General features: G+C 40.9%; 1 protein-coding gene across 2 annotated transcripts in view; it reads left to right on the top strand.

Annotated features, from left to right (window-relative positions):
- The window catches only part of nnt (nicotinamide nucleotide transhydrogenase), a 58,050-nt gene extending 40,490 nt beyond the window's left edge, over positions 1-17,560 (top strand). For both annotated transcript variants that reach the window (XM_086052680.1, XM_086052679.1), the window contains 10 exons: positions 145-290; positions 494-689; positions 1,168-1,401; positions 2,749-2,909; positions 4,127-4,306; positions 5,317-5,476; positions 9,302-9,383; positions 10,832-10,950; positions 12,166-12,281; positions 14,904-17,560. In XM_086052680.1, coding sequence (XP_085908806.1) covers positions 145-290; positions 494-689; positions 1,168-1,401; positions 2,749-2,909; positions 4,127-4,306; positions 5,317-5,476; positions 9,302-9,383; positions 10,832-10,950; positions 12,166-12,281; positions 14,904-15,047 — 1,538 coding nt within the window. In that variant the 3' untranslated portion in view covers positions 15,048-17,560. The remainder of the gene's footprint in view (positions 1-144; positions 291-493; positions 690-1,167; positions 1,402-2,748; positions 2,910-4,126; positions 4,307-5,316; positions 5,477-9,301; positions 9,384-10,831; positions 10,951-12,165; positions 12,282-14,903) is intronic.
- The last annotated feature ends 366 nt before the right edge of the window (positions 17,561-17,926 follow it).

The raw sequence follows: 17,926 nt of genomic DNA, 5'->3' as shown, positions 1-17,926 counted from the left end.
TATTATTTATTTATTTTTTGCCTTAAGTATCGGTGGCTGGTATTGGCACCTCCACGAGGAACCGATACCCTTAAAATAAGGCCAGTATCGGCCTGATACCGATACCTGGCACCCTGCTTAAGCTTATATTTTCTCTGGCGAAAGGTGGTTTCCTGGTGACTCAGAAGATGTTGGACATGTTCAAGCGTCCCACCGATCCCCCAGAGTACAACTACCTTTATCTGCTTCCGGCTGGTGTGTTTGTGGGCGGGTACGCTGCAGCGCTACAGTCGGGATACAACATTGAGCAGGTGGGGGATTTTTGATCTGGTAATGTGCCCGTATAATATGCTGCATCCATTTAAAAGAGTCCATCAAAGTAGTACACTGGCATGTGAAAATTAGGTAATCATCCTTTTAATGTGGTCTTTGTTTGTCCAGATGTTGAACAGAACCGTCCATGTAAAACGTTCCTTTTTTTTTTTAAGCATTATACATCCCCTCCTCTCACCAGATGATGTACTTGGGTTCCGGAATGTGCTGCGTCGGCGCCCTGGCTGGCCTGTCCAACCAGTCCACAGCCCGCCTGGGTAACACCTTGGGTATTATGGGAGTCGCCGGGGGCATCGCCGCCACTCTGGGCGCACTCAAGCCAAGTCCCGAGCTCCTGGCGCAGATGAGCGCCGCGATGGCCGTCGGCGGAACCGCTGGTGAGTCTGAATTTGTAGCCGCGTGGGAGGTGTCGTGTTTGGATGTGCAGTACGTGCATGTTTATTGTGCGCATGGTTTGTCGGCTTGGATAGATTAAGCAGCAGGTGTGCAGCGTGCGGATGAGCTTTGTGATGTGCGCATCAAACAGAGTGTGCCTCATGTGCTGCCAGACTCAAAGGGGTGTGTGTGCAGCAAGTCCGAATTTTGCATTAGTCACTATCTCTCACTTACATTAGACCATTTGATCATTTAATTGAAATGCTAATTGTTCCTGTAGCAAGGCTGAGGTCCAGACTAAACAGTTCACATCATCTCCATATACCTAAACAGGAAAACCGCCAAATAGGCCTTCAGCAATACATACTGTAGTTGTTCAGTCATAAAGGCCCACTTCCCAGCAGCTCTCGGTTCGTGTTCATGAGATGTGCATGTTCTTGCATGTGTGTGTTTTTAATCATTTGTTTTCTCCTCTTGCAGGTCTGACCATTGCTAAGCGAATCCAGATCAGCGACCTCCCCCAGCTGGTGGCTGCCTTCCACAGCCTGGTGGGTTTGGCGGCCGTGCTGACCTGCGTGGCCGAATACATGGTGGAGTATCCTCACTTCGCCACAGACCCTGCAGCCAATCTCACCAAGATAGTGGCCTACCTGGGCACCTTCATTGGCGGAATCACTTTCAGCGGCTCTTTGGTGGCTTATGGCAAACTGCAAGGTTGGAAAAGTTCATACTTGGATATGGATATTCTTTTGATTAAATATACATTACTACTCACAAAAGTCAGGGATATTGGGCTTTGGGTGAAATGCTAACAGGCTCTATAATCTTTACAGGTGAACTTGATTTGACCTTCTCTAAACTTGCACTTGTCTAACTGTTGTCTACTAAAAACGGCGGTATGTAACCATTACCCTAAATTAGAAGGGCTGACATGGGCCCGTTTAGTCCAATGATGACTCATCATCATACTGTTCCAAAGACAATTCTCATTGAACCAGGAAATGCATTGGTCAATTCACGGATCAAACGCGTGTTGTGAATTTTGCCGTATTGGAGAACAGCAAATTGTGTTAAATGTACGGGAACATAGAACAGTTGGACGTGTGCAGTGAAAAGTTAAGAGGTCAAATTAAGTTCACCTTTAGTGCATTTTGGATTCATCCTGAACTTCTTGTGAGTAGTGTATTTTATTCATTCAATCAATCATGATTGTACAACTCACGATCATTTTAAATGGGTGATGTATGCTTTTCTACATTAACAAGGAAGGAAACTTCAGTAGTCTATCCATACATGCATCTTCTATATCTTTTGTCCTCCTAAGGGGCATATCGCAGTTTAGGGCGAGAGGAGGGGACATATAGACAAACCTACATTTGTGTCATGTCAGTCAATTTCACTCCAAACATCAGAAGCTACGGAAATGCAATGTAAAGAAATTGATACTTTGGCAGCCAAGGGAGCTTCACTCAAGTCGGTCTGTGTTATAGGTGTGTACAGGATTGCAGTATTTACAGCAAACGTTTTCACACTCACTTTTAAAATGTCCTGAACCAAACATTTCTGTTTATGTAGGATTACATGTCCGTCCTGTTTGGTTTGTGTTTATGGAGTAAACTAATTAGATCTGAAATATTTGCACCATCTTCAGTTTGCTGCCAAATAGTAAAATCCGTTAATCTCACACTTCTTTCAAGGCGTCAACACATTGCCTCGTTAAATTGGATGGTAGCCTGAACAAATTCTCCACGACTGCCAAAATTTGTGATTTTAAGGGGGGGAAAAAAAACAAAAAAAACAGACAAAATGATTATTACCATCCCTGGATCAAATATTAATGGTTGATTTTCAGTCTGGGCTCAGTGACACAGAATTTCACTACACAGTTTAAATTAATGTGTGTGTTGATGTATCATTGATATCACTTTATGCCAATGTGAATGAAATAATTATTACCTTCCAAAAGTTAGGCTGCGTTTCATTGGAATTGTGTCACTTGAACCGTGCAATGTCAAGTCCAGCCTTAGTGGTGACGTTTCCTCATTCTCTCCATCACACAAGGGATGCTGAACAGCGCCCCCCTGATTCTTCCCGCCCGACACGCCCTGAACGCCTCTCTGATGGCCGGCAGCATCGGCGGGATGATCCCCTACATGCTGGACCCCAGCTACATGACGGGCATCACCTGCCTCGGCTCAGTCTCCGCTCTCTCTGCCATCATGGTACGGCTCGCGTGCGTACATTTCTGGAGCGCGGCCACGCGCGCACAACGAAGCATTCATTTTAACGGCGACGTTTCATCGCGCGCGGATCGGAATCTGTTCACGCTGATGAACGGCGTATGTAAGAATGTTGATTTCTTATTTTCATCGGGAAGGCGAGCCAGAGGGAAGCAAGTCAGTCAATAAGCAGTCTGTTGCACCGGCATCGCGAGCTGCCCAGAAATCTGTTAATAGTCTGGCAACCATCGTGGCATAAAAGACTCAACTTTGTGCAACTGCCAGCTTCCTGCTTGCACTTGACTTTAATTATATTGGGCTTCACCACCATAAAGTCACACTTAACCTTTTGAATTTTGTCCCAGAGAGTTTCACATCATTGACATTTCAATGTCAAATTTTAGCAGCAGAATATTGAACACCTTGCTGACCCCTGGAGTTTTTTTTTTTTTAGATTTATTTTTATTATTGTTTATATTTATTTCATCATCATCATCATGTTGTTCCAAAGCCAATTCTGATTGAACCAGAATTTTTTGGGCCAATTTATGGATCAAACACCTGTTGTGAATTTTCTCATTCAGCTCCGTGTTGGAGAACAGCAAATTGTGTAAAATGTACTGGAACATTGAACAGTTGGACATGTTCAAATTTTCCCACAGTTTCACATCCTTGATATTTAACTAAAATTTTAGCAGTAGAATATTGAACACCTTTTTTATTTTATTTTTTTAATTTATTTCATCATCCTGCTGTTGACCCCTGGATCTTTTTTAAAATGTATTTTTCATTTATTTCTGTGATCATATAACGCTAACATTTCTAGCGAACTGAAGTAATGATGACACATCGAGTGATCATAATAAGCAACAGCCACTTTTGGGAGGCTTTCAAGTACTTATGATTTGAAAGCGTATCAGCTTTGTTTCCCCCTGCTACCTTAAAATCGATCATAATTAGTGGAGAAGGACAACTAACAAGTCAAAGCACATTTCAGTCATTTATAATAAAAAGATGTTCCAATTAGGATATTAGCTCTTAGCCAATCCACACATCTGCATGTAGGATGATGATGCGAAAGCTAATGCCTTTTCTTTCAGTGCTTCTTTGCATTTTTAAGGGCAATCTCGTTTCGATGTATGAAAGCATCTCTTTTTTTTTTTTTTCTTCCTTTTCAAATTGGAGGTGTCTTGGCTACATACTCTTCTGTTTTCCTCCAGGGAGTAACATTAACGGCGGCCATCGGTGGTGCCGACATGCCGGTGGTGATCACCGTGCTGAACAGCTACTCGGGATGGGCCTTGTGCGCCGAGGGCTTCCTGCTCAACAACAATCTCTTGACTATTGTTGGAGCCCTCATTGGATCATCTGGTGCCATTCTGTCATACATCATGTGTGTGGTAAGTAGGGATGGATGACATGGTAGTACTTTTTGCAATTTGCAATTGCTACTAGACAATCAACCCCTGTAATGCCCCCTTTCAAACTTTCTATTTTGACGAAACTGTGTCACGGACATGTTATTAAGACAGGCAAAGGATTAAGGCAAGGCACCTTTGTTTATATAGTGCATTTCATTCAAAGGGTAACGCAAAGAGCGTCACATACAGAAGTTAAAAAATTAATTGCGATTAAAAGCAAGGTAAAGAAATAAAAGTAGCTGACAAAAATTGCTATAGAATGTAAATACCACAGACTCCTCCTATGTTCTGAACTTCATGGAGCAATCAAGTACAGTATTTGACGCCAATCAGAAGCTAATGCGAATATGCACATTCAACAAAACTCAATGCACCTTTGCTTACCTTTTTTGGCCTTGGCTTTGCACCCTGCATGGGAAATGTGGGTGTTCCTTCAGAAAGTGGAGTCCGATAGGCAGATTCCGGTAATGGCTTGAAAGTGCCTCTGGATCATCACCTAGCTTTGCTCATTTTGTCATAGGTGGAGAAACTTTGTGCGGGTTGTGTATCACTGAAGTGAAAATTCAGAACGCTTGGCGATTCGTTGTCACTTGTCAGAAAGCAGATTAGCATTTCTCCATCTACAAAGTAGTTATTAAATGTGGGACCCTCTGTTTTCGAAGCCTACATTCTTTGCAATTAGTTTGCTGAGTTTTATGTGAAATGCAAAGGCAATTAAGACCGAGCTTCTGCCATGGCTTTGATGAGCCAATTTTGCAAGATCTCCGAATGGAAAAAGGCTACTTGAAGAACATATTGCGTGGTAAAATTGTTGTTCCTCTCACGTCCACCAGGAGGAACTCTAATGTTACCATAGTGGCGAGCATGTTGAGGGGCTAAACCGCAGGCCTCACATGTGTGCTTTTCAAGACAATTTACCCTTCGTCCTGACTATAAATAAAGTTAACACAGAATGAGACGATAAAAATGAAAGCAACTCTTCCCGTCAGGCTATGAACCGCTCACTGGCGAACGTGATCCTGGGAGGCTACGGCACGTCTTCCACTGGTACTGGGAAGCCCATGGAGATCACAGGGACGCACACAGAGGTCAACGTGGATCAGACTGTGGACATGATTAAAGAGTCCCAGAGCATTATTATCACACCAGGTAACACGCACGCACGCACGCACGCACGCACGCACACACACACCCCAGAGTACTTGTATACAAGTAGAAAAACATGGCACTTTGACTTTGCCAGTCAAACCCACAACCCCGCTCACCCCCCGACCCACATTTGAGGCTTTTGCAAAGTGTGTGTTCTGTTTATGTAACCCTTTCTTGACCCGTGTTACATCACCATTTTGCTAGGCTAATTGACAAGGTTAGGGCGGCCCCCCCATGCACACTTGCAATGATAGGAGCACACATTGTTGGGCCCTTGTGTGGCCGTGTCTGGTAAATAGACATCCTGCAATGGACTGCATGCTCTCATTTCATTGAAACAGGCACAAAAATTAGATACGATGTAAAATATGTGGGAAAAAAAAACCTTTGCTATACCGACATAACTACTTGTAGCTATAACTACTTTTATGAACTTTGAGTCCCATTTTGAGTTCTACGGCCCCCATAGTTTTGACATACATGATTGAGTAAAAATTGCCGATGCACTTTCAGTTGTTTATTGAACGGGACAGTCAAACACACAAATACAAATCAAGAACACTCGCGAGGAACTGCAGTTGGCCAACGCTCACATCCAGATGCTCACTCGCAGACTCGGGACAAGTTTGGCTAACTGGCTTCAGGCCCTGATTTTACTCACGAGGCCATGCCCCTTAAAGGCACAGATACAACACTGCAATTGTGAATTTTAAGATGTTTTTATATATTTTACTATATTTAGTCCTATTTTACTTCATTAATCTTTTGGACACATCCAATAATTTGGCCTTTTCTGACTTTGATCAGAAGGTGGTAGTGTACTCAAATTCTGCCCACTTATTGGTACGTGAGTTTAGCGTTTTAGAAGTGATGCCACCAAGTTCCATGCATCGGTATTGTGCTATGAGCAACAACGCCCAATATTATTCTTCCCAGGTCCAAATTCTGTGTTTAAGTGACCTTGAATTCAATGAATGGATTTGTTTTGGCTGCAAATGTTTGCCTGAAAACATAGGAAAAACATTGGTACCTCGACTTATGAGTGATTCAATGTTCAGATTTTTGGAGATACTGTCACTCAGCTGATTTATTTATTTTTCTGCCTTGAGTTGTGAGCTAAACTGTTTGTCATGAACGATAAACGACGCTAGCGAGCTTTATCTCAAGCAGCGGATAGTGAACACTTTTTCAAAAAGTACGCCAAGTGCACGCTTCAAGCGGTGTATTGCCATACGCAGTTGAAGTTTAAACATTAAACAAAGAGAATTACTTATTGTGTATCTAAGCAAACCACAAAACTTATGGAAGTCTGCTAGCATAATGCTAACTTACAATACAAGACACTGTAGACGGGCTAATAAAAGTAGCATCAATGATTTAATAGTTATAACACTATAACTAGAAGCAAAGGGTAGTCGAACACAAACGGTGCAGCAGCACACCTAGACAGCCAACTTAACAATACTCTGAGGCATACAGTATATTCTTATAAAAGACTGTTACAGCTTCTTACTAAGTTACTTAGATGTGAAATACTTCTTAGTGTATTATGTGTGCCTGTATTCTACTCCACCCTGGTGGCCAGGACATGCACATAGGAGGAGTACAATGTCAATGGGCATTGAAACATGAAATCAGGATTCAGCTTCAGAAAACAGGTGGGCCGTGATTGGTTGTTACCTTAGCAACTGTGATGTCATTTTCAGTCAACAGAAGTGACAAAATGGCCGCCTCCAGAGATGGCGAAAAACGGATGGATTAACTCTTATTTCACAAACGCAATATTAATCAGAATGCCTTGTTTCAACTAGTGGGCCTGCATAGAACATATGAAAACAAATGTTTGGGTTGACTTCCCCTTTAACTTTGTGTGTAAATTTTTTTTGTGATGTAAAATTTGACTTTTCTGTAACTAATGGATGACAATAATGATCATATCAGACAGCCTGACCAAAAACGGGCCAAAATAAAGTCTGAGTTGGACAGAGTAGCGGAAAAATGGTTTCGATTTGTTTTTCTTCAGCTATTCAACAAATAAAAAAAAGAATTCCAGAAATATTTGTCAAAGTCAACATTAGTCAAAATATGAGAATTTAGAATAATCATAACAAAGCCTGTCAAGGATATTTGGACTGTCACAATTATTTATAGGTGAGTGAAGCTACCACATTAGAAATGTTTTATTTACGGTTTTGTCCATGCAACTTTAACTTTAAAAAGTTGACCCCTATTCGGTCACTATGTAAAGTATCCAGTGTTAAGGTTTTACTGCTGCTGATGTCATAATTGCTGGAACACTGTGTAATCAAATGGCTGATTATTTACTCTGCTGCAGTAATCAGCACTAGACTGCAGAGTGCTGCCCTTTTTAGTCCATCCTCGTGTTTCCACTTGGACCATTTCAGACCAGTTGCAGCCGTCTGTCACCTCAACCTGATTGACATCTGGGGAAAACATTAAGAATTTTCTCGATCAACTGGATTTGCATGCTTTGTCTGGCCCATCTCCCTTCAGGTTTATTTTTCTCCAAAATATGGAATGTTGGGAAGCAGAGAGAAAACAACTGCACAGAATAATTTATTTGTTTTTTTTGTATTGTTTCCCCCCCAACAGCAGTCAAGGTCCAGCTTATTCATGCAAAATCAAATAGCAACCAATTTATCTGTGGGATAGTCAGTAGAATAATCAATTCTAAAAATATGTGTTAGCTTCAGTCCTTGCTGCTTGGTTACTGCACGTAGGAGTAAAGTAATAAAATGGAGAAAAATGTTGTCAGTAACCCCTCAAGCTGGTATATTGATTAAAAGGATAAATGTACAATTAAAAACAACAACTACGGTTCCAGACTCCTTGGTACACTTGAGTAGACACTTTTCAGTCCGCCTTAATGATGCATCACCACATCGACTAGAGTACCCGTCAACCCCTGTGCCAACATCTAACGTTTTATTGGTGATTTGGCAACATGCAACCACTGGCAGTGGAGCTCCTTTGAAGCTGGCAAGGTCACTGCTTACTTTTTTTTTTTTTTTCTTTCTTTCTTTCTTTTTAAGTGTACATGCTTGGGCGCGCTAACTCGCAGCACACTTTGCTCTCGCAACCACATTAGCACATTCTGCGGGATCGTAAAACGCAGTCACAGCGGGTCGTCTACCTGCGGTTGGGGGGCTAGGAGGGTCAGCTGCAGACTGCACTTCAAAAATGTCCCCGTGGTGTTAATGCTTAGCTGAAACGGCCTGATCACACTGGTGATTTTGGTGCTCCACATTCACTGCCAAGCACGCTGCTGCTATAAATAGGCCGCATACTTTCATAATCGTTAATGATATTTAAAATGAGATTACACCAGACAACGGTGCTGGCAACTGGTCATCTTACACACCGTGTATCTGTTTCTGAGATTTTGGTGACCTTTTTTAGCTATGTAAGTACCCACGTTTTAGAAACGGCTTTCAGTGTTACATAGTAGTTGTACATTACTAAATGAACAATAATAACCTATGAATTTAAATCACGCATTACTAGAGGCAGAATTTGTCATACAGCTCTTGTTTTGGAGCCTCCTACTTCATACATAATGCATTTTGGTCAGGAACAGTTTTTCTTTTGGAAACGCTTTTGTTTTGCGTGATACTTTTTATTCATCTATGAACATGAATTTCTGATAATACGATTCTCATTTACCAGATGAAAACTCGCCATGTGCTTTTTTACCCCAGCAATATTATTGCTTCATGTTTACGATCGGTGATGTGTAACTACTGTTGCGGTGTCACTTTTATTTCTGTCCCAAAATTTCTGAAAAAAGTTCACCATTTCTTGCAGGTTATGGTCTTTGTGCTGCGAAGGCACAGTACCCCATTGCCGAGTTGGTGAAGAATCTCAAAGATTCTGGCAAGGACGTCCGGTAAGTTCCACACCCCGAACCCCACCCCGGCTATTCTCCTCCAATTTAACATTCTTGACTTGTAACGGCTCTGCTGCGCTGTAGTTATTGGCTCCTCACATACGCCGCCCCTGTTGTGATCACCAATATAAACTCTATTAGAATAAAATGTTGAACAAACAAGCTAATGTTTGTAGTAATTGTGTTCTAAAGTGGATGACGGAACCCTGGGGCACTCGATAGTTTTGAATGACTTCCAGTATAACCTTAGTGTTCGTGTGTTGCAAATGATGTCGATTACTGAAAATTGCATCAAGGCAAAAGAAGGAAAAAGGGGGGCGGGGTAATGACTTGTGTCGATGGAAGGAGTTGACCAAACGTCAGGACAGCAATAAAGGACAAACACACGAAGGATGAATGAGGAAAGGCCGAGCGGAAGCCCGTGTAATTGTCCCGCCTCCGCTGTTTGATGACGGTGGTGGCAGCTGCTGCTTGCAAGCTACTTAAAGCATTTGTACTTGATTAGAGAGAAAGCGGGTGGTCAGAGTTCAAGAACAGGAAAGAGAAAGCGTATTTCCCTCTCTTTACTTTGCTCTGTATTGTAATTCTTAATGACTGTAATCCCATTTAATCTTACATTCTAGGTGTCCTGTTGTACAATATAAATTCACTCTCGCTTCCCTCGCGTTGACTGTGTCCAAAGTGTCTTTTTCAATCCCCGGCCGCCGCCGCTAATGTGTCCCAGATGCCGCTGGCCGCCTCCACTCTGCTCCCGCCTAAAATCACCAAACTAATACAAGTTAATCCCAATGCAAACGGCGGCTGCCATTACACGACATGGCCGCTTTATTCACGTCTCCTCAAGATAACACGTGTACATTAGGGGAAATCATTATTTGATCCCCAGCTGAATTTGTAAATTGTGACTTTCGGATGCTTCCTTTTGCTTTCTCTCTCCCAGTAGTTTTCCCAACCTCACCAAGTGTTTCCTGGTGCATTTGTAACCCATTCCAGTCTTGAGCAGGTCTGCAGTCTTGTTCCTGATAACTCTGATAGCTCTTTGGTGTTGCACGCAGTGATATTCAGATTCTAATGTATGAAATGAATTCAGATGACGAATTGAGATTAAGAGTTATTGAAATAGATTGAAGTTCCAACGGTGTGAGCCACATGGGCAGCAGCCAACCTATGGGAGCCAGAATTCTGTCTTGAGTTGTAGGGGATCAAATACACAGTTAAGATTTTATAACTTTTATATTGAATGTTCTTTTTTACACATTTTTGACTGATATACAGTCTATTACCACAAGGAATAAACAGGTATAAAATTGGATACAAAGGAATTGTCAATTTCTTTGTAACTGATCAAATGTACAAATTCAGCAAGGGAACTGAATAATTATATCCCATCTTTTTGTAAAGTTATGTTCATGTTGATCAAAAAGAGTCATTGCGTTATGTTGCTGCAGGTTCGGTATCCACCCCGTCGCCGGCCGTATGCCCGGTCAGCTCAACGTGCTGTTGGCCGAAGCCGGTGTCCCTTACGATATCGTCTTGGAGATGGACGAAATCAATGAAGACTTCCCTGGTAAGACGGGCTGGGTCATCCTAGTATAGCTGTGCTTAACCTTCTCACATCCAAAAATAGGGCATATCCAAAAATAGGGCGTATCCAGCATAATGCTTTAAAAGGGATACCGAATGGAAAATTGGCATTTGAATGGTTTGTATACAAATACTGTAGTTGGGTCTCTCACTTTGTGTAATATGATTTCATAGTCCAACACAGTTACCTCCGCAAGCAAAGCGGACTGTTATAGCAAGTGCAGAGTAATTTTGAAGCTTCAAAATGTGCTGATTTTTATTGTTTTTCCCTTGTTGGAAAAAAGAAATTCCAAGAAAAAGCAAAACTGTCTGATTGGTCTTTGATGCTCACCAGGGTTCTAATAGTTTTGCTTTTTTTCATTATAGTGTTTGTTTTGTTTTTACTTTTTTTCACTTATTTTTCATTCGTTTTTAGAGCAGGTTTGTTTATTTATTTATTTTTGGGAAAGTACTTCGTTTTGGTTTAGTTTTTATTCGTTTTAGTCTTTTTGTCTGTTTTTTAATATGAAATATTTGTTCAGTAAGTAATAAAGGAAAGTAAACTACAATTCTCAAACGACTGTTTGACCTTGTACAGCAATACCGAAAAAAATGCATTTAAAATGAACCCCCAATACTCATGTATGATATTAGTTGACAAAGACAAAAACGAAGGACATTTTGGTCATAATTCTACTTAGTTTTCGTTAGTTTTCTAAACGTACGTTTTTATTTTTTTAAAAACACTTTAGTTTTTATTTCGTTCATGAAAATGTTTTTTCCAATTTTAGATTTTGTTATTCTGTCAGTTTTCATTAAATGAAACAACCTTGATGCTCACTGAAGTGATGTGAGATATGCTCAAGATGTGTTATTGATTATACTTAAATGGCGCAAGAATTTTAACCTGGAACTTGGAACTTTTGGAAGGCCACTGGAACTGTTACCCAAATTTAGTTCCAAGAAAGAATGAAGATCCTGCAAGAGAGGGGAAGTATTTTTTGAGGTCCAAGAATCTTAAGTTTGGAGTCTGCAGCCTTAACATCCGCCCATTATCCGAGCCGCTTATCTAGTATGTGATTTTTCAAAGAACTGCAAATACAAAGAACTAAATTGTCACACTTTTGTCGAAAGTGGTAGTCATGACCCTCTTTGAACATGTGCTGTCCTATTAGTATAGGCTTCCTATTTAATTCAACAATCTTCTGTGTCCAATCAGAGACCGACCTGGTCCTGGTGATCGGCGCCAATGACACAGTGAACTCCGCCGCCCAGGAAGACCCCAACTCCATCATCGCCGGCATGCCCGTGCTGGAGGTCTGGAAGGCAAAGCAGGTGAGACACATCTGGCACACGCCCGCTGCGTCGTAACATTCAAGACCCCCGGGCCTGAAATAGATAAAACAGCAACAGATGAGTTGATGTTACAAGAAACACATACGCATCGCGAGAGAGATGGTTAGATCGCCAGGTGCAGTGCCATCCTGATCCTATTAGGGGTGACTGTGTCCCTGTGGAATGGCACTGCTCCGAGATCTGGGATGGATACTCTTTGCCCACAGCAGCCTTTACAAAACAACTCAAAAGATAACCCAATTCAATCAACGCGGATAGGCATGGGCAGGTTACTGGTTTCAATGTACACCGCGGTTTTAAAACATCCTGGTTTCAAAACCCCTAAAACGTTGCTGTATGAGCTGTTTGTTTGTTTTCGTATCCTGTTTTGAGTTGTCAGCGCAAGCGAAGGGACATGACTCTTCCCCGTCTCATTGTTGGTGCGAGCAAAAAGTGAACCCGACGACATTTGCCCTTGGCCAAAAAGTTCTCTCTTCTGGAAATTTGTGGGGTACTGCTTAGGGCTGAACAAATAATTAAATTCAAATCGACATTGCAGTGTGGTAGGATACAATTTTCAAATTGCAAATGCTGCAATTTTGGGGGAAAAAAAAAACTTTGTTTACATTATTGTAGTCTGATTTTTGACTGAGTGGCTTATGGTTATGGTTGACTACAAACCGAATTGTTTAGTAAGTGAACAATTCTAAAGTAGATAAATAAGCTCATTCATATTAATTAATTGTTCTTTTGCCTTTATTTTGGCATAAACCTAACCTACACATCATTTATACAATACATTCATACAGTAAATCTGATGTTGTTTATTGATGTACAGACGAATTTATTGCTTGTGTCTGTTAAAAAAAAGATAGACGAGAAGAGGACCTCGCATATTAAATCGCAGTCACAATATTGCGGGCAAACAATTAATTTATTTTTCAAAATGGTTCAACCCGAGGACTATAACAAAAGAAGCCTATGTATATGTCGTCTTAGCATCTGCTGTGTGCTCCTTGTGAGTGTTGTCATTTTGTATTTGTGTCTTTGACTGTTTGTCCCATTCAGTAAACGGCTAAAGAGAATTGGCTACTTTTTTTTTTTTCACTTCCCTCAAACGGCGGTGTATCTAAAGGCTGCTTGTAACTCAAATTTTGTCTCGCAACACAAAGCAAAAAAAGTGACCAAGCAGTGACTCGTAATTGAATCTCGTCATTTGGGCGCTTTTAAGTCAAGGTACCACATTGGGCAAAGATTTGAGTTCCTTCGCCACCGTAAAAACAGAATTTGGTTATAAACTGAGGACTGCCTCCACCCCACAGAAATAAAAGGAGGCTGTCCACTTAACCTCATACACATGCACGCACCCACGCACACACACACAGATGGACCAACATGAGCATGCACTGTTTAGGAAAATGCTTTTAAACAGTCTCCAAAGTGAAGCTTGAATAAGCCATTTCAGAGAATAAACTTCCTGAACTTTTCCGCTCAAAACAGCAACAAAGTGTGTTTTTGGCACAGACGGGATTAAATTATCACCTAAAATGAAACAGGGGGAAGGAAATTCATGCAGCAGATGTCCTAGAGCTGGAAGGGCTCCAGAATTAGCATAAAGTGCAGTGTGGTCCCTTGACTTGGGAGATCAATCGCTGTTCTGTGACCATGCTCGTAACTGAAATCACTTGTATCTCACATCTACTTTCCGCAGTGAAATGAATCATGTCGGCATTAATCTGTTCCAGCCACCGCAAAAATACCCAAAAGATTTAGTGACATGCTTCTAATAAGAAAATTCACTCTGTGCAGGCTTGTACTGTTTAAAAACATACATTAATAACATAACAAAATATAATGTAATGAGCAAACTCTTTTTCCTTAATGGTTACGTTCAACTTAAATATTCATTTTTTTGCCTTTTTTGTCATGCTTTCCTCACTTTCTGCAGCTTTTTTTTTTTCATCTAATAGGAGATGTATCATGCTATTTTAAAATATCTACAGTTAACAATTTGCATATACACACAGTGGCGATCAAATTTCTTTTGAAATATGAGTTCTTTTGGTGGCTATATTTCGAAACCGGAAGTAAGACAACCGGTTCACCAAAACCTCGCTTCTGCCTTTTTCCCCCCCATGCCTTGGATAACGGTCTTTTATTGCATTTGTTAAATACATTCTTTTTCTAAATTCTTGCCCTTGCGCTGAAGTAATTTGAATAAGATACTTCTTTTTTTTTTACTTTCCTTTTAAATGTCTTAATTAGACTCATCCATTGAGGGTTGGTGACATTGTCACTGCTGCACTGTATTCAACCCAAAATAAAATAGGAGTGTCCATCAATGAAAAAGCAAAGACAACTGTACTTTGATTGTGAGGTCACCATGTGAACTGATGGCGGCCGGATGTTGTGAAATTTTCTTTCGCCATCTTATGGCGGAGTGTCTCAAGTGCATTCGTAAGTCCAATTTTTGCTCGCTAGCAAAAAAAAAAAAATCCATCGACTGACGGCTGCTTAGTTGGGGGACTCGCGAGGTGCTCCGTTGCAACATCCATCGTCGGTGGCTGTGAAAAGAAAGACAGAGCTCACCCTCTTGACGTTGGCCGCTCCCGTTTGCCGTAGGTGGTGGTGATGAAACGCTCGCTGGGCGTGGGATACGCCGCCGTGGACAACCCCATCTTCTACAAGCCCAACACGGCCATGCTGCTGGGTGACGCCAAGAAAACGTGCGACGTCCTGCAAGCCAAGGTCCGCGAGGCTCAGTGAGGCGCGCTCCGCCACCCCCCCCCCCCCCCTTAAGACCCCTCAGAACCCCCTCGCACATAAAGGGAACCACACCGGGGGCCCAGCGTCATTTTGCGCCAGTCCCGTCAAAGACCACACTTCACAGTTAGACAAATGGCAACGGTTATCATACGTGTGACATTTGTGCGGTTACATGTTTTTGTTTTTAGCGTTTAGATGAAGGAAGGCTCTGCCATTTACATTGTGGAGATCCATATTGAGTGAATTACATGTTAGATGTGTGAAATTACACTTTTAGTAAATAGATATTGAAAACATGTTTTTTTTTTCTTTAATAACCAAGTGAATGGCGTTTCAGAGAACACGGCAACATTTTTGTTTTTTTTACCCATTTTTTCGACAATCCCTTTTTAACTCATTCACTGCCAGACATTTTCAGAGCCTCTTTTACCCTAACATTTGGGAAAAAAATATATAAATAAAATTCCTGGGATTGAATGGCTGGATTATGAAAAGACAAGTAAATTCGTCGATGGCAGTGAATGAGTTAATGGCTCAAATTGCTGTAACAGTTAATCTCATGGTGCATACTGTAAGCTAATTTTCCTTACTAGCAGGAAAACACAAGCAATATGATCAAAACAGTTTTGTAAAGTCCTTTTACAGTTTTATACTGTATTGAGAAACCTAAGAAGTCATGGTCACTTCTTGAATTATGATTTGAGCCTCGTAATGGACCTTAAAATAACACAACTTCACTGTCCAACAAAAAGATGTATCTACTGTATGTATTCATTTTGATCTGTAAAAACAACAAAAGATATATTTCTGCCTCAGATAAACATGAAAAATGTGGAGACTTACTTTTTAATGGACAGCAATGAGATCTTGCGTTCAGATATTTCAACTGTATCGGATTTCGACAAATGTGTAATCTGTCATTTGTGTTATTGCCTCTTAAGGAAGTTTCACACCAAGATTGTTCAACAGGTCCCATTCGCTGAGCATGCATGACACATCAAAGCCCAACTTTTACTCTTTTAGGCTGGATTTACAAGGCAGGTCCAAATGCCCAATTTATTCAATTATGATTCAGTTAAGATGTATTATACATAAACGTTAATAAGAATGCATCTAAATGTTTAAAGGGGAAATCAAGCCAAACACTTTTTTTTTCAAGAATATGTTCCCAGCAGGCCCACTATTTGAAACACGGCATTCTGATTAATATTGCATTTGTGGAATATGAGTTAAGCAATAAAGTCCACCCCTTTTTAGCCATCTCAGGGGGTGGCCATTTTGTCTGTCGACTGAAGATGACATCACAACTGCGCAGGGCTCAGGTAACGACGACCAATCACAGCCAGCTTCAGAAACGGGTCAGCCGTGATTGTTTATTTATTTTTTTTGTTTGTTTGTTTTTTATTGTATATTATACAAATACATACAAATAAAAATAGAAAGTACTAACCAACAGTAGTTAACTGAACCCTGAGCAGTTGTGATGTCATTTTCAGTCGACAGAATTGACAAAATAGCCGCCCCCTGAGATGGCTAAAAAGGGATGGACCTTATTGCTTAACTCATAGTCCACAAACGCAGTATTAATCAGAATTCCGTGTTTCAACTAGTGGGCCTGCATAGAACATATTCTTAAAAAAAAATGTGTTTGGGTTGACTGTCCACTTAAAAAAGAAACAGTTATGAAAGATTAAATGCATAAGTATTGAACTCAAGTCAAATGCATCTTAACTGCACATAGGCAGTGATTCTTTCACATACCACAAAATGGAATACCACAATTTGAGAATTACTGCAATCCGGAAGAATTGCCACTTGAACCATGCGGTGTAATTTCCAGCCTTGTTCTAATTTGTGCCATCACAGCTAACACGAAGTCCACCCGAGTAGAAATGTTGTATAGTTTATAGCGCGTGACGTTATTTTTCCTGGTTTGAGGAACAATGAGAAGAGTCGCTCCATTTCAAGTCTTTTGTAAATGTTCTGTAAGAAGACCTGCTTTTGTGTACTAACACCTTGGACCTTTCCGCTATGTTGACCACCATTTCTCTCTACCTCTTCATGCACACGACCAATAGCGTTTACCATCTGACCAATCACACGCTATTTCCATACTTAATCTTGGTTGAACCCGTCGCCGTCTTTTGTGTGTTGTTGAACCATCTGACCTCAGTTTGCTGCAGTCTAGTTCCGAGTTGATGCTAATACTTTGTGTACTTTACATGGGATCGCATGAAAACTTAATGCTGTCGGCGGAACAATTAAATCAACTCAATATTTAGAGGTAGTTGGCCAAAACTAAGGAACTGATCATTTTACCAAGGCAATTTACAATGTTTGTTCTCTGTCCCACCCACGGAAAATATTTTTGTAATGTAACATTTGCGAAGCACAGCTATTGGGATTTGAAGCTTGAATGCACCATGATAGGGAAATGTACTGTGAATGTTCTTTTCCGCTTTTGTTGATCATGGAGCATCATCCCTAATAAATAAACTTGTATTTACACTAGATACTCTGTTGTGTGCTGGTTTTTGTTGTTGTTTGTCAAGACTGCTATCTGCTGGCACCTCTCCACAAAAGTCAATTTCCAAACTAGTATCATATAGGGTAAATGTGTTGTTGTAGTACTGGTAATAATTCACAATTAACACCTGCTGACAAATGTTTTGCACCTTAAAAGTGATTGCTGCTCAGAATTTTATCTTTCAAAAATTGTAACTCGCTCTTTTTACTTTGCATCATTTAGGTGGTATCTCACTGAGCGGCGAAGGCTTGCAAGCATTTTTGAAGTTTTTTCGTCAGGGTTCGTTTAAGGTTTCAAAAATGTTCACAAACCGTTTTAATGGTCACAGTTTCCTTGTCGACATCAAATGAAT

The sequence above is a fragment of the Filicampus tigris genome, chromosome 15 (assembly GCF_054856515.1).
Source record: "Filicampus tigris isolate MCC_2025a chromosome 15, RoL_Ftig_1.0, whole genome shotgun sequence".
Taxonomy (NCBI): Eukaryota; Metazoa; Chordata; class Actinopteri; order Syngnathiformes; family Syngnathidae; genus Filicampus; species Filicampus tigris.
This window is presented reverse-complemented; position numbering and strand designations above follow the sequence as displayed.